At 35.6% G+C, this 17,248-nt stretch overlaps 1 protein-coding gene across 4 annotated transcripts; it reads right to left on the bottom strand.

The window, feature by feature from the left end:
• Positions 1 to 950: 950 nt before the first annotated feature.
• On the bottom strand, positions 951 to 16,777 carry LOC133788745 (rhodanese-like/PpiC domain-containing protein 12, chloroplastic). 4 transcript variants are annotated; one of them, XM_062226337.1, is made up of 10 exons: positions 16,406 to 16,775; positions 15,035 to 15,151; positions 14,760 to 14,851; positions 13,700 to 13,800; positions 13,490 to 13,600; positions 13,140 to 13,248; positions 5,447 to 5,497; positions 4,373 to 4,461; positions 1,172 to 1,211; positions 951 to 1,056 (listed from the first exon to the last, which is right to left on the bottom strand). In XM_062226337.1, exons 1-8 carry the CDS (start codon positions 16,659 to 16,661, stop codon positions 4,381 to 4,383), a joined length of 918 nt encoding a protein of 305 aa, XP_062082321.1. In that variant the 5' UTR covers positions 16,662 to 16,775; the 3' UTR covers positions 951 to 1,056; positions 1,172 to 1,211; positions 4,373 to 4,380. The 4 variants fall into 4 exon arrangements, 3 of the variants coding, with proteins under 3 accessions (XP_062082321.1, XP_062082320.1, XP_062082322.1); XM_062226336.1 differs by having other exon boundaries at positions 1,027 to 1,211; XM_062226338.1 differs by lacking the exons at positions 951 to 1,056; positions 1,172 to 1,211 and adding an exon at positions 1,237 to 1,366.
• Between the last annotated feature and the right edge of the window lie 471 nt (positions 16,778 to 17,248).

Here is a 17,248-nt window from a genome sequence, read left to right as displayed (position 1 = left end):
AAGTCATTTGTATTAAGCCTCCATTAGCGAGCAAACCATGATTATATCCCTATTGGGCCCGGATTAGTCCGCCCCAAGCCCATTGCAGCCAACGGCCTATAAATAGGACCAGGTGTGCACTGTAGAAGGGATCCCTGAATTTTCTCTTGTAAGCAATTACTCTGCTCAGACTTGCAGAAAACTCCATTGTAAAAGTTTTCTAAGCTCTAATACAATAGACTCGTGGACTAAGGCTCATTAACGCTCAACCACGTAAAAACTCTGTTTGTTTATCTTCAATCCTTTCTTTTTAGCTCTCTTATTCCTCATAATTCTAGTTTTCGAAAAACTCAGTAAACAATTTCATAATCGCCATACAATAAAGTTGGACTTTGTGCTAGTAAGTGGTGACCTCTGAGTTTGCACATCATTAGCAAATTGGTGGTGGGGACAGGGTGGACAAGAAACGCCTTCCTCGACCCCCATTTTATGCCCTCAATCCCGCTCACCCTCGCCCTCGCCATCGCCCTCGTCCTCGTCTTCACCTAATATATCGGAGCCTGATGGGGACTCGATTATAGTTTAAAAAAAAGGCAAACTTATTAATCTTTATTAAAATCTACAATAAAATATATGAAAATGAGTCGTAATTTCTTTTATATGTAGAGCATTGGAAAAATAATTTTTTAAAGTCATTTTGAGAAATAGCATTTTTAGATATTTCTTTGTGTTACATGTGTTTTTTTCAAAATTTCTCATGTGAGGTGTTCTCGGAGCGAGTAATGATCATTATGACATGTGTCAATCTGGGGACCCTCCACAAGGACCTTGGATCAAATAACTTGAGACTCATCTAGTGGCCCGTTGTGCGATTATCCACTCCCAAGCAAATAACTAATACCATTCTCAACCTGCCAAGGATGAATCTCAATCACATGGAGTGCCTACACTTGAAGTGCTGATCCAAGTAGTAATATTAAGGAGTTTCTGAAGAAGGCCAGCTACTTGGATATGAGAGACTTGCTAGGAGAGTCATGTTCAACAGAATAAGGACAAAAAGAATGCAGGGACCATGACCTGACATAAAGTACAAACGTTCAACTATCACTACCAACTCAGTGGTCGTACGAATAGAGTGGTTGTCAACTTTGTACATCCAATAATTAAGAATATATCGGATACAAAATCATACTCAGGAAGTGAAGGTGTGCGCTCTCAACTCCAGACACATCCTGCTAATTCATAAAACATGGTCGTATGAGTACAGAATTAACCACCCGACCAGCCCAAATCATTGTTTCTTGAAGACTCGAACAAGGCATTTGCATTACAAAACACCATAAATCTTGCAGATGTTGTGTACTTAATGCAATTTTGCCACATTTCCCTATGTAAAACCACATGTTTGTATGTAATTAGTGAAAGTAGCTCAATTAACTCATTGAAAATACTAATCGCTCACAACTGACTCATTGTAACCTAAGAAAACAACTTGAGCAAGTCAAAACACCACCAAATTGTAAACCTTAAGAAAACTTGAGTTTTTGCAAGTTCTTTATCAATTTATTGACTCATGGACTAGGCTTGATCAACTTTCTGACCACATAAAAAATCTCTTTGTCTTGATCTCATTAAGCCCTCTTTACTAAAAATTGTGTCAACAAAGTAGCGTTTCTAACACATTGTTGTAACATGTTTGGTTTGAAGGAAAGGACATATGAATGGAATAAAAAACTCTCATTCCTTTATTTGGTTTGGACTTTTTTTTATTGAAGAAATTTGGTTTGGACTTTTAATCTTGGTAATACATTTCTATTGGAATCATTGTTCCTATGTTTATGTTTAGTGGAATTTGCATTCCATCGCTGCAACAATGGAAAGGTATTTCCATTCCAAAATAATCTTAAAAATAATATTGAAATAACTATTTTGCCCAAATTCTTTATGCAAATTAAGAAATTAAAACCACTTTGACAATTTTAAATATTTTTAAAAAATATAAACAAAAAAGTAAAGTAGGGATATTTTTGTCAACACACAAATTATTTCATTCAATTCTCACACCAAACCAAACAAAATATTTATTATTCCAATGTTCATTCTAAATGTAAATTAAATATCAAGATATTAATCTTTATTACCATTCTTATTCCAATCCATTATCATTCTAATTCTAAAATACAAAATCAAACAACAAACGCTACTTAGTAAATAATTATTTATTTTTAATTAAAAGAAACTACTTTGCAAAATAATTTTTAAAATATCTATTTTTACTAATATTATGTATTGTGAAAGAATAATGATATCTGCACACAAAATATTACACACAATAGCATAACATGTTTTATCAATTAATCATATTTATTTAAAATTAGGCATATCATATTAAAAGAAACATGTTATGTCATTATGTATAATGTTTTTACGCATAATTTATGTGCATATATATGGTTACTCATTAATTATAAGATGTTAACTTGGCACAAGGTTAAAAAATAATCTTTTTATTTTTATTTAAAAGCTTTTGAAGGGTGATAATAAAGTAGTTGTGTTGAGTATTTATATTTAGATTGTTTTTATATATTGAGTTTCATCCTTATATATTTATAAGGGTAAATAATTATTTAGTACATTTTGTTTTATCGAAATACAGATTTGGTACCTTATGTATTCAATAATCCTCATCTAGTATCTTATAATTTAAAATTGTACATATTTAGTACCTAGACTCAAATTTGATCAATATGACCAAATACTTAATTGCATATAATTAGTGGCAGTTTACTCATATTGATAAAATTTGAGCCCAAAGTACAAAATACGTACGATTTCAAATTACAGGATACCAAATAAATATTATTGGAAATATAGAATACCAAACTTGTATTTCAATAAAATACTTTGAGTACCAAAAAGTGAGTCCCACCTGAAAAAATTTAAATGATTTAAGATGTATGTTACATTATTATGTGTATTTTAATTTTGAGTATGTAAAATGAGTGTCTAGCATTACTCGTAACACATATCTTCCTCCCACATAAGCATATTTAAAAATATATATTATTTAAATTATAATACGTTAAAACTTAAATCCTAAAAATGATAAAACTGAATGCTTGAAAAAATTGAAATAAATTAAAATTCTAAACGAAGCATATTTTTTTAAAAATATATATATAATAAATTATTAATTACTTAATCGAAAACATCTATATCCATTTTTGTTTTGTACATTTTAACAAATTAGCAATTAATATATATTTAAAAAAGAAAAGTTTTCTTTAGAAATTTTTTATTCAAAATTTAATATATGGATGAGTAGGAAGATGACATGTTTAACTTAAGGAAAAAAATAGACATCCCCATCTAAAATGTAATATTATAAGTTTTTACCATTAAAATAAAGATAATGACAGCATAAATACATAAATTCATACTTTTATTGTACTTAAATACGTAGCTTAATTTTTTGACGGTATAAATAACTAATATTTATTTTTTATTACAATCATTATTTTTTCCAATTAAATGACAAATACTAAACTTTTTAAATATAGATATTGACGGCATAAATACCTAAATTTATATAATTATTGCATTAAAATACCTAATTTTTTATTTGTGTAGCATAAATAATAAAAATAATTAGTTTTAAAAAAGAAAATATTTTTTATTTATGCTATAAATATTAAAAGTTAATATTTAAGTGCAATAATTACATAAATTTATAAATTTATGTATTAATGATGTCCATATCCCTAATTAAAAAATTTAGTATTTTCCTATTAACGAAAATAAAGTAACAGTTGTAACAAAAAATTAAAAAAAACAAATTAAGTATTTAAGTTCAACAAAATTATAAACTTAGATATTTATACCACCAATAAAGTTAAAAAAATATGTAATGTTACGTGCTTTGACCTCAAAAAAAAAAACTTAAGCGAATATAAAAGTAACAAATTAAAAACATGATGCAATAGTTCTAATACTAACAATAATAATTCGGAGAGAGAAAAGTGGGGAGGAAGACTTTTCAGCAACAAGTAAAAGACAAATTTATCAGAATTGGGTAATAAATAGATATTATTATCGTATTATAACTTTTATTCGGAGCTATCTTTTTATGGGGATGGAAAGTATTACAACCCAACATCAAACGTTAATGGATGAAGAAAAAAAGATCAGTAAAAGTAATTTTAAACAGAATCCTCAAGCACTACCTGCTAACCTTAATTTCACTAACACTGAGATAACTTTAGAGACTTGTCTCGGTGCATAAAATAAAACTGAAAATACAAACAACTGAGACAGAAAGAAAAAAAGAAAACTCTACTCATGAATTTAGGGGCATACAAGCAAACTCTACTCATGAAAGAAAAATATTCCTTACCAAACATATCAATAGGTAGGAATTGTTTGATCAGCCTTCAGAGCATATGCGTGAATTCCGCCCGACACATTGAATATTCTCCTAAAACCCTGAGTAATTGAGAAATAAATTAGAGTACAAAATTTTCAATTAAGTCTAATTAAAAATAAAGTTTAGTTTAGGATCCCAGTTAAGATATTTATAAGTCATTTTAGGATCCCAGTCTAATTAAGGTTTAGGATCATGTTTGATCAGCCTAAGATATTTAGTTTAGGATCCCAGTCTAATTAAAAATAACAAACTGAACTTATAAGTCATTTTGAGGAACACTACTTGAGTTACCAAACGAAAGAGGCAAGGAAACGGAAAGTGGGAGAAATGAAACCAAGCAAAATGCATGATGCCACTAATAAACTTCCAATTACTTGTTCGAACTTTTGATTGACCAACCTGCCACAACCCTTAAACCCATCTGGCACAGTCGCACACCAATTGCTAGCTAGTATCTTACTTTCTATCCTATAAGTATATTAGAGTTAAGTTTTCATTTTTCTAGTCATTATCACTTATGATGTAAACTCAAATATTACGAGCTAGAATATACAGTAAAACTTCGCTACTATTTTTATTTTTATTATTATAAGAAGGTTATAACTTAATAAAAATATATTTATAAAACATTATTATATAAATACACATTTAAGTTTAATTTAATTATTAAATAATAATTAATAAAACCAATCAAATTCATTGTATAAGTATTGATAAACGAAAAGACTTATAGATATAGCTACAATGTATGTAATTCATCTTAGAAGTTAAATACTTTTCTTTCAATATATAATCTACTTATAAATACATTGTGTATAACAAAGCCCATAGTAATATTAAGATAATTATTACTATGCGGTGGCATATTTCTTAAGACGGGATCTAGAATTAGTAGTGGTTCCAAGTGGGGACTGAATTTTTATGATTATATATGGGAGTAATTCCAAATAGAGTAACACTTTATGTAGGGTTTTATTGTATTGGATTTACATTGGATCTTAAACAAAAATACAGTGATAATAAATCAAGGACTAAGTATTCTACCTGTGTCTGCAACCACTTGGAAACCTGTAATGACCGCACTCCATGATGACACTGCATTTTCAAACATAACTCTCAATACCCTTGCTTTGAAGAGAAGGGAGCAAAACTAGATTACAATATTTATCACATGAATGAAACTAACCAACAGTCCATTGATGGCATATGTACATGTAAAAAATACAAAGTGCCAACCCAATCAATATATAAAATTAACTAGTTCTCGCTGGTTTTAGTAATGTAGAAAAGGCTATAGAAAAAAAATAACAGAATAATAAACACTGGCTCTGGACGTCAGAGTGATTACATTTTTACCAATAAATCTCCGGTTCACCATAATTTTTATTCTTTCACATGCTAAAACAAACTGCAAATAAATAGGTTGTCTATAACATCGATGTCACAAAAGATGCAGGTAATTGATAGAACCTAGTTCAGCTAATTCCCAACAGCAACAATAATATTAAAAAAAAAAAGAATGAACAGAAGGAAAATCAATGAAACAGTAGCAAAAATGGAAGTAATCTAGGAAGCTTTATTGATATCTCTAAAAAAACCAATTCTCATACAATAAGGGAGAGAGAAATCTCCATGATGCAGAGAATTATCTCAATTTTTGCATAACCAAAACAATAGCTCCCCAAGGCACTAAAAGGCCTACACAGTACCCAAAATACCCTCCAACAAACTAACAACCAGCTCACCACCCCAAATGACTCAGCCTACCCCTGACCGGTGTGTCTAACACCCCTTCTAGTGTAGGTGAATCTGATATTAGGCTTAGCAAGCCTATCATTACCCCCCCGAAAAAAAAAGTTTAACCTTGTCTTCAAGGTGGAAGGCTGGAAATTGAGCTCGGATGGCATCAAACTTTTCCCAAGTAGCTTCGAACAATGGCAGGTCTTTCCAACGAATCAGTACCTCCACAGCATGGTCCGGAGTTGCTGGGTTCTGTCACACACTCAGCAGCTCTTCAGGCTCCACAATGAGCTCCAAGTCAGAGGTCAAAGTGGGGGGAAGTGTGGTTGAAGAGTGAGCATTACCGACAGCCGCACGGAGTAGAGATACATGAAAAACAGGATGAATGGCAGCTGAAGGAGGCAGGTCCAAACGATAAGCCACCTTGCCAATGCGTTGCAGAACCGAAAAAGGACCATAATACCTTGCAGCGAGCTTCTCATTCTTACGAGTGGCTAACGATTTTTGGCGGTAAGGTCGCAGTTTGACAAAGACCTTGTCCCCTACTGCAAACTCCACCTGCCTGCGAGAACCATCAACCACGGCCTTCAACTTTTGCTGTGCACGCAGAAGATGCATCTTCAAATCATCCAAGAATGAGTCCCTCTCTTCCAGCCACTGATCAGCAGCCATCACAGAAGTGGAACCCGCAGAATAACGAACCAAGGAAGGTGGATCACGTCCGTACAACACTTTGAAAGGCGTGCAACCCAAAGAAGAGTGGTAAGTGGTGTTATACCAATACTCCGCCCACGCCAACCACCTAGCCCAAGCTTTGGGACGGTTCGAAGCAAAACAACGAAGATAGGTCTCGAGGCAACGGTTGACAACCTCCGATTGCCCATCCGTTTGAGGGTGATATGAGGTGTTGTGGCAGAGCTCGATCCCTTGAAGTTTAAATAATTCGGATCAAAAGTGGCTGAGAAAAATCAGATCCCGATCGGAAACAATGGTGAGAGGCACCCCGTGTAATTTCACTACATGATTGGTGAATACTTCAGCTACTGTTTTAGCAGTTTAGGGGTTCTTGAGGCCAATGAAGTGGCTGTATTTGCTAAGCCGGTCCACCACCACCAATATAGTGTCCACACCCTCCGATTTGGCTAAGCCCTCGATGAAATCCATCGTTAGATCTTCCCAAACTTGAGCTGGCAGCGATAATGGCTGTAGTAGACCCCCGGGAGACATAGCTAAGTGTTTGTTTCGTTGACAAATCTCGCAAGTCCGAACAAACTCCAGCACTTTAGCCTTCATGCCTACCCAATATACGTCACCCTTCAAGCGTTGGTAAGTGCGAAGCTCCCCCGAATGTTCTCTAATAGGAGAGCAGTGGTACTCTCTCAAAAAGTGAGGAATCAATGACGAGGTGGAGGACAAAACCAACCGCCCATTACACAACAGCCGCTCTTGAATGATTGCAAAACCAGCAATAGTTTTGCCCTGCTCCAGATCAGCTTTTACGAGAGAAAGAAACATATCATTAGCAACCTCACGATGAACAACATCCCAATCCAGCCATGTGGTGGAGGTTAACAAAGAATACTCTGCTGGGCCGACCCTGGACAAAGCATCAGCAGCCCGATTTGTCTCACCCGGATGATACTAAATAGCAAAATCGTACCCCAATAGTTTCACTAACCATTTCTGATGTTCAGGCGTGACCAGCTACTATTCTAGCAAGAATTTGAGGCTCTTCTGAACAGTTCGGACAATAAAACGCCTTCCTAGAAGGTAAGATCGCCATTTCAGTACAGCAAGAACAATAGCCATTAATTCCTTTTCATAAATTGATTTCAGCCTAGCTTTTGGCTTCAAAACTTGACTGAAATATGCAAGTGGGCGACCGTCTTGCATCAAAACAGCACCCAATCCAAACCCCGAAGCATCAGTTTCCACCACGAACGGCTTGGTAAAATCGGGAAGAGCCAAGACGGTAACCGTAGTCATGGAGGCTTTCAAGGTTTCAAACGTCGTTGTAGCTGCATCCGTCCATCCATACTGATCTTTTTTGAGCTGATCAATAAGGGGTCTCGCAATAGGCCCATAATCCTTGACGAATTTTCGATAATATCCAGTGAGACCGAGAAAACCTCTCAATTCTTTAATCGTTTTGGGCAGCAACCAATCAAGCATGGCCTGGATCTTAGAGGGATCAACCGCGACGCCTTGCCCCGAAATAATGTGCCCAAGGTATTCAACTTGGCGCTGCCCGAACAACATTTCTTCAAGATGGCAAAGAATTGATGTTTCGACAGTGTGTGTAAGACTATCTCAAGGTCTTTGACATGAGTTTGCTCATCCGGGCTGTAAACGAGGATGTCATCGAAAAATACCAGCACTCGTTTGCGAAGGTGAGGCTTGAAAATCACGTTCATTTGAGATTGGAAAGTCGCTGGAGCATTTGTCAACCCGAATGGCATCACCACAAACTCATAGTGGCCTTCATGAGTCCGAAAGGTTGTTTTGTGAACGACTTCCGGCTTCACACGGATTTGATGATAACCGGAACGTAAATCCAACTTCGAAAACACTTGCTCCCCGTGCAACTCATCAATCAGCTCGTCTATAACCGGAATGGGGGTAATCCACACAAAACCTCCAACCCCCTAGAATAGGGGCTGTTACTAGGCTGGACGATGCCCCCAATCAACATATCATGCATTATCTTTTCAATTTCATCCTTGATGCTATGGGGATACCGATATGGGCAAACACTCACCGATGTAGCATCTGGACGGAGAGTTATGGCATGGTTATGGCTTCTCGGAGGAGGAAGAGAAGTAGGTGTTTCAAACACTGGTGCGTACCACTGTAACACTTGGTTGATTCCTTCCGAATACTCAGCAACGACTTGACAAACTGATACACAACCCAATTCCACCCACATGCCTTGTGTTCTCGTGTTGCAGCAACCTGATCATATTTTTCAGCAAAATACGAGTCTTATGGAGCAGAGGATCACCTCGCAAAATGACGAGTTTACCTCCTACTCGTAATTTCATAGTGTGCTCCTTCCAATGGTGAGTGGTTTCCCCCAAGGTTTGCAGCCATTGAACCCCCAATATGACATCAGTACTGCCCAAATGTAAGGGCAGAAAGTCTTCTATAATTTCCAATTCTTGGAGCACCAAAGGAACCGATCGACAAACCCCTTCCCTTGTTATCGCTTGACCACTCCCCAGTTGAACTCCATAAGCCTCTGTTGTGGACATGGGAAGAGCCAATTTCTGGGCTAATTCAGTGGTAATAAAATTGTATCGCCCCGCTATCCACAAGAACAACCACCTCTTGACCATGAATAGAACCCAGAATTTTCATGGTTTTTTGAGAGGTTAACCCCACCACAGCATTCAAGGAGACTTCTACCATGTGAGCTTCGACAGCTTCTGTCGGAGCTGTAACTCCAAGGGCATCAGCAATAGGGTCAGGGGGCAGGTCCTCCATCGACTCTTCCTGGATGAGGATGACTTGTACTTCAACTTGTGTGCATTCATGTCCACGAGTCCAGCGCCCATCGCACTTGAAACACACGCCACAACGTTTCTTCTCTTGGATCTCCGATTCCGTTAACTGGCAGTAGACGGGAGAAGTCACCGGAGAAGATGGCGACTTTGGAGCTAGTACTGGTCGGAGTCATGTGTGTAGAAGAGGTTGGGGACGATACGTACGTGCCCTTGTTGGGTTCTGGGACAATGAGAGTGGATAATGGAGTTAGTGGGCCTAACCGAATGGGCCCACTTGGCCCACTTCGGTATACTTTAGTGAGGGCCTGATTGGCCTCTATTTGTTCAGCAAGCTCCATCATATGGATCAGCCCATTGGGCTCCAAAACCCTCAACAGAGCCTGAATCTCAACCTTCAAGCCTTTCAAGAAAGCTGCCTGTAATGCCGGCTCACCCATCGTTCCCACAGAAGCAGCCAACGATCCGAACTTCTTCCGGTAATCTTGAACTGAGGTGGTTTGCTGGAGCATAAAGAACCGATCGTACACAGTGCCCTCATGGGTGGGGCGGAATCGCCGTAATAACAGCGACTTCAATTCTACCCAGGTCGTGATGAGTCTCCTCTGGTTTTCCCAGCAAAACCAGCTGAGTCGCCCCTTCCAAGCATAAGACAACCGCTTCCAGTTGCTTGACCGGAGAAAATCGTTGTAATCCGAAGTAACGTTTGGCTCGGTACGTCCATTCATCTGGGTCATCTCCGGTATACACTAGTAAGTCAATTTTCCGAGCTCGAAAGTCAAGTCGTCGCTCTCCAACCTCAGCCACTCGTCCATTGGATCCACCTCCACCAGTAGCAGTGGACCCATCGCTCTGAAGACGACGACCGGAGCCCTGAAATTCAATCGACTCCTCTCGGAGGGAGGCAAGTTCATCAGCAACTCTGCCTTGGGCAGTAACCAAACGATCCAGAACCTCTTTCAGGGACCCAAGCTCCACCCCATATCCTGAAGTACAGCTCCATGGTCATGAAGCTGACTTTGAACGCCGGAAAGTGTCGATTCAACTCCATCCACTCTCGTTTCCATTTGTGTAGTCACCGGCATTCACCGCGAACGGCGGCTCTGATACCAATTGATAGAACCTGGTTCAGCTAATTCCCAACAGCAACAATAATATTCAAAAAAAAGAATGAACAGAAGGAAAATCAATGAAACAGTAGCAAAAATGGAAGTAATCTAGGAAGCTTTATTGATATCTCTAAAGAAACCAATTCTCATACAATAAGGGAGAGAGAACTCTCCATGATGCAGAGAATTATCTCAATTCTTGCATAACCAAAACAATAGCTCCCCAAGGCACTAAAAGGCCTACACTACCCAAAATACCCTCCAACAAACTAACAACCAGCTCACCACTCCAAACGACTCAGCCTACCCCTGACCCGTGTGTCTAACACCCCTTCTAGTGTAGGTGAATCTGATATTAGGCTTAGCAAGCCTATCAGTAATATCATAACCAGTACATATATGATAATGGTATCAGAAACTGTTGGGAAAGTAGGAACATATATAACTAGAATTTCACAGCTTCTCTTCTTAATATCCAACTATAATTTATGTTAAGAACACTAAATACTTGCATGTACAGTTGGAAACAGACAAAAAAACAGAGAATTATACATCCTTTTTCCTTTCCTCCTTTATCATATTTCTTCTTCTTTCGGTACTCAATAACTTTTAGCATATAGGAATCACATTTGGATTAGTATCTGATATGATATCTCGGCAGATATCCAATGGAAAGCCTTTACCAACTTATCTGTTACTTTATAAACTTAAGTTAAACAGCTTGCATAAACTAAATAAAACTCTGATGTGTAAAATCACAGAAGAGGGAAGATGTTCCCTGAAAATTGTCTACAAAACTATGTAAAAGCCAGATAACCAAGGTAACTCTCAAAGCTACATTCAGCAACTGCTGATTTCCATTTTCATTTTCCTGATAACAGACACTCGAAGTTCTTGCTACATAATCAGAGAGATGCAAGATGTTACATAGTTAACATTCACGAGACAAGCAGGTAGACAAGATTAATTTTGAATAAAAATTACTGGCATTGGTTAATACGTATTAAATCATAAGCTTATTACAAAGATTGTAGAAAAAAAAATGAAAACAATAATAGAACAAAAAGGAATTAGTCTATACGCTATGTTTTACCACCAGGTCCTCACTTTTGAATAGAAAATTTGCTTAAAGCATTTTGCTCTCAACACTTTGGCTGGGAGTAATGTAAACATAGGAATGGGTTGGGGAAAAGAATAGGAATGGAATAAAATTAATGAGTAAATAATAATAATAATAATTTCTTTTTAATTGTGCATTGAAATGGTCTTTCCAATTGTTTTTTTGGTGGAAGAGCCATTCCACCAAAACAGTGGAAAAGCCATCTATAGCATTTGGTTGCAAAACAAAAATGAAATGGTAACGGCAATAGGAATGAAATAGAAAAGAATTGTCATTCTTTTTGTTTGGTAGATACTTAAGAATAAATAATTGAATAAGAATTATTATGTTTGATACATTACGAAATGAAATTTATAGTATTTTTACCAAATCGGAAAGTGAATTTGTTTTTTTATTAACTTACCATTATCTTTGTATATTAACTTTTGTAATTCGCCAAATTATCATTTTTATTCTAAACTATATATATTACCAAATGACTCTTTAAACAAATAATCAAATTAAAGGTGGGTGGAATTGAATAAATCATATATATATATATATTTATAGCAATTTTACTTATCCTTCTTCCAAGTGTGTTCATCATAGCTAACCAACAAAGTCAAATATCATTAAGAAAAACAAAATACCCAAATTTTTGCTTAGATAATAATAGAAGAAGAAGAGATTGGGTTAGTTAGTATACTACCAAAGCAAAAATATCACCATAAAAAAGATGTATGGAGGCTTGAAGGATAATAGGGTAAATACGACAAAACATAAAAATAAAATGAATAAGCTTTCATCATTTAGTTTAGTAAAGCTTATTTAATTGTTTAAATGAATAACTCCATTGGAATTTTTCCAACAGTAAAAAAAGTTAGATAGAACATAACATAAAAAAGAAATTGGAAATGAATGAGCTTTCATCATTTAGTTTAGGAAAGTTGATTTAATTGTTTGAATGAATAACTCCATTGGAATTTTTCCAACTATAAAAAACAAACCAAACATTGGAAAAAATCTACTTTAGGAAACACGATTCCATTCCTGAGCTCATTCCTTTAAACCAAACACCACCTACTTTCTAACCAAACATAGGAATGAAAATGGATTCCTTTCCCCCCAACCAAGCAGGGCCATCTAATTTGACAAACCATGTTACACATTAATCAATCTAGCAACAAATTCAATACAAAATAAATAACGCCAAACCAATTCACAAATTTTATTCATTTCAACATTTTAAAGGTAAGAACTCGCACCTGAGACTTTTGTTACCAACTTACCATTACATAGGTATCCTTTTGAGGATCAAATTTAGTAGTTATCTCAGGTCCCCAGCTTCCAAATTGTTGGAGGGGAAGAACCTGAAAACCTGGCAAAGAAGCCCGAGCCCTGCCATAAAAAAGTGACCAAAGCAGTAAAGCAAATAATAAATTTCAAAACAACAAATGAAAACCCCTGAAATGTACAATGCTAAAGCAAATAAATTTATTTTAAATTGAATTACTGTGAAAAAAAAGAATTATCATCCAGAAAACTTTGATCACTTTCCTAACTAATCATAACCAAAAAAGAAAACCCAGAGAAAAATTCCCAGCCATCTAAAATTCTTAAACAAAGGGTAAGAGCATACACTTCTCCAGGTTCACGAACATCAATCAATTGTGCATCTTCAAGGAAACTTGGATCTTGCATTTTGACATGGAACTTTTCAGGTGGAATTTCTTGAAGTATTGATTCTTCCCTTCATAAACATTGTGAAAATAAGTACACAGCTCAAGCAACTGTGAGAAAGTTTCATGTGAGTAAGATATCCAGTTACGCATAGGCTTTTGGGGTGTACCTCTCTGAAAGGACTTGCAACAAATGCCATCCAAACTGTGTTTTACACCTAACAACCTTGTTCAATGGAGCATTAAAAGCAGCCTCCTCAAACTCAGGTACCTGAGATATTTCACCATCAGAGTTCTATAAATCTCATTTAACTATCTTAAATATAACCACTCACAGCAACATCTAATGATAATAGTAATACATCATCATTTCCTAGTATTTGAAGACACCAGGACTTATGAGTTAAATATAATTAATGAAAAGGAAAAAACATGCAAGACTTTGAGCTTTAACAAGTTGTGGTCAAGGACTGATTATAATTTGATTCAGTAGCATAAACACAAAAAAGTTTGTCTTGGATTTTCCCTACGAATATCAATTACCTCAATACTTTGCCCAAGTTTCCCTCATACAAAGCTTATCTTTACTTGTAAGTACCCATTCTTACTCACCAAAAACCTTTGAGATGTCTTACATTTTAAAAAGAAAGAAAAGCTACTCATTTCAATAATCCATATCAAATAGAAAAACAAAGATGAAATATGCATATCTGAGTTTGTGAGACGAATAAGTCTTCACACACACAATCATTTTTGCTCCAAATAAATATAATATACATATATAATAAAGCATTCAGGGCGCGACATTGTTTGGGCAAGTTAAAATTCTCCCTCCATTTTTTAGTATACAAAATAAATTTGGAGGTCGCAATGCCTGTGCCATCTACTTTTACAATCAATTTTGTTGAACTTTTTCCTACTACAAAGCAATTAGAGAGAGAGAGAGAGAGAGGATTCTGATGCACAATTCAGATTTGGAGAAGACAAAAGAAAAAGGTTTAAATTTCAGTATTGCAGTGGAAAGAAAAAAATTTATACTCTTCAAAAGAAGTATCAAATATCAAGCTAATTAAACGAAGGCAAATCAGACTATTGTCATTCTGTAGCATGGTCAATCACATAATCTTCAAAGAATCTAAAATAGGAAAGAAATCTATATAAAATTTAAATGAGAATGTCACTTATGTTTCATGTAACTTTCGCATGCAGAGGCTATTTTAATAAGCATACCATTTGACCCTTTCTAACCCACCCAAGCATTCCCCCCTCTTCCTTGGATGGACATAATGAGAATTCGACAGCAAGATCACTTAGGTCCTCACCTACAAATAACAAATACCATTATAATAGAATATCCACAAAATGTATTCTAGAAATTAAAGCCTCATGAGTCAAACGAAAATTTTGAACTTTCCATACCTAAGGACTTGACATCCATTCAATTTCTACTGGACAATATTTTTTGATCTTCTTATATTTCAATTTTTAACTCTTGGTAAACTAACCTCGTATAACTCTCTGCTGAAGATCCAAAAGAAGATTGAGATCGTTTTCTTTAACGAGTAAATGCTGCACGAGTATTTCCCTTTCACCACTCGAGCCACTTTCAGCACTAAATGAAGCTGATAAAATTAAATTTTAGATTTTCTCATTCAAAAGCGAATGCGTAGAGAGGACAAAAACCAGCAAGTAAATCTTTTTGCTTCACAAGCATATTATATCAGTTACTCATTATTCAAACAAATACTGTTAGAAATTTAAGGAGATGGAGGGTTAAACAAGAACATTTTGTATATTGGAAACACACTGATATATACTTTCCCAAAAAGCCATATTTCCACTCTCTTAGTAGCTTGTGGATTTGTATGGAAATAGCTTTTGAGATATAATAAGCCTTATGATCAAAATGCACCAAGTGAATGTTGTTCTAAGGATGTATCATCAACACTTTGATTTTTGGTTTGGATGCTTTTAGAGAGAATAAAGTTGAAGAGAATAGTTGTTATTTCTCATTTCAGACTCTAAAATCTCTTAAAAACGTCTTCAGCAACTCTTGGTGACATCTATTCATGAAAACTCACAACTCCCATGAAACAACACATTGTTTCACGAATTATGGGCACATTTATGCCACGGCGCCATGAAGAACATGCATATTGGCGCTGCCCAGTGTGCACCAGCACCACAGCACTGCTGCGTTTTTCCATCTGCACCAAGGAGTGGTGGTGCAACACTACTTTACACGCCAAATTACTTACTTTGCATGCCAAATTACTTTACATTTATTCTTTCAACCAATTCTAACAAATACTAGTTGACATTTCAACCATACTACTTTTTACGCCAACCAACATTCTGTACTTTATCAGAATAGCATCAGTCCATAACCATGTAAGGAATATCACACTAAAATTTAATTCAAGAACACCAAAGAAGGTGAGAACAATATACTACTAACAGACATTATTCCATTCAATGGTTAATTAAACTAGAAGTAAAATGCAAGCTAGTTTTCATTCCTAACTATGGAAATAGCACTAGCTTGAATTAAGCTCAGCCAAAGAGATTTTAATATTCAAAACTTTCAACTAATATGAAATGGCTAGATATAATATGTATACATATATAACCTTAGATGGCAAAAGATACCAATTCCTTTATAATCCAAATGGGATTTGTTAGTTTCGGCCCTAAAAAATCAGAGATTTATAGTCAAAGCCAAGTCGATCAGTGGGGAAATAGAGAAAGATGTGTACAAAAACCTCTGTACTATTCACTATCATAGCAATTACACATAATTACAGAAGAAAAACAATCAGTGGTGAGAAAAAACAAAAGACCAATAATAATCATTAAAAAAGAAATAGCCAAGCCACCTGCTGCGGCCCTGAAACATGGACGTCCTGCCATGGCCAAAACGCGGTTGAAGATGAAAGAAGAGAGGGAAGAAGGGGGAGAGGGTTTAAGGGTTTTGGGGGAAGATGTAAGACTAAGAGATGATGCAAATGAAGAGATTTGGCGAACGTTTGAAGGTGAAAAGGAAGTGTATGTTGGAATGAGAGAGAGTCTAAGTGCGGAGAGTGCTGGAGTCGCCAATGGCGGAAGATGAGAGGCCCTTAACATAGACATCATTGAGACCCTGATTTTTGAAGCTGGGAAAGCGAGGGAGAAGAGAGAGAGAGAGAGAGAGAGAGAGAGAGAGAGATAAATAATAGCACTCGCAAATTTTTTTTTTTCGTTGACACAAACAGATAATATTGTAAATTTTGTTAGTCGCTCTATTAACTTTGAGGAGATTATACTTGTGCCCGAATTTAAAAAGAAATTTAGAAAAAACTACCCCACCCCATTATTATTTTTTTGTCGGGCACACACAATTTAAAACAAAAACATTACACTTTCTAATTTTTAAATATTTTATCTCTAAATAACTCAAATCTAAGTTTAAAAACTTTGTGAACTTCTTATAAAAGTTTGTTCAAGTAAATAATTTACAATTCTGGCATAGGTTTTGAGTGGGAGCTCAAGTAGAAACAACACTTTACAAAGAATATAAGTTACTTATACTTATTACATTAAAATCATTTGTGAAAATTATGTGGGATATGATTTTTATATAAATATAAATATATTAAGATTTTTCTTAATTTATAGTTTTTTTCTAACTTAAGCTAATTTTGTAGAAAAATATTTCCATATATTTAAGTATTTTAGAAATA

The sequence above is a fragment of the Humulus lupulus genome, chromosome 7 (assembly GCF_963169125.1).
Source record: "Humulus lupulus chromosome 7, drHumLupu1.1, whole genome shotgun sequence".
NCBI lineage: Eukaryota > Viridiplantae > Streptophyta > Magnoliopsida > Rosales > Cannabaceae > Humulus > Humulus lupulus.
The sequence above is the reverse complement of the archived record's forward strand: the minus strand, read 5'-3'. Positions and strand labels throughout refer to the sequence as shown.

What these genes read in the sequence shown, in the direction of transcription:
- LOC133788745 (XM_062226337.1), bottom strand. Translation starts at nt 16,661, where the DNA reads ATGATGTCTATGTTAAGGGCCTCTCATCTTCCGCCATTGGCGACTCCA. An exon ending in GGGTTAGAAAGGGTCAAATG is followed by an intron (nt 13,801 to 14,759) that starts GTATGCTTATTA and finishes GAAATATCTCAG; the next exon opens with GTACCTGAGTTTGAGGAGGC. An exon ending in TTGCAAGTCCTTTCAGAGAG is followed by an intron (nt 13,601 to 13,699) that starts GTACACCCCAAA and finishes ATGTTTATGAAG; the next exon opens with GGAAGAATCAATACTTCAAG.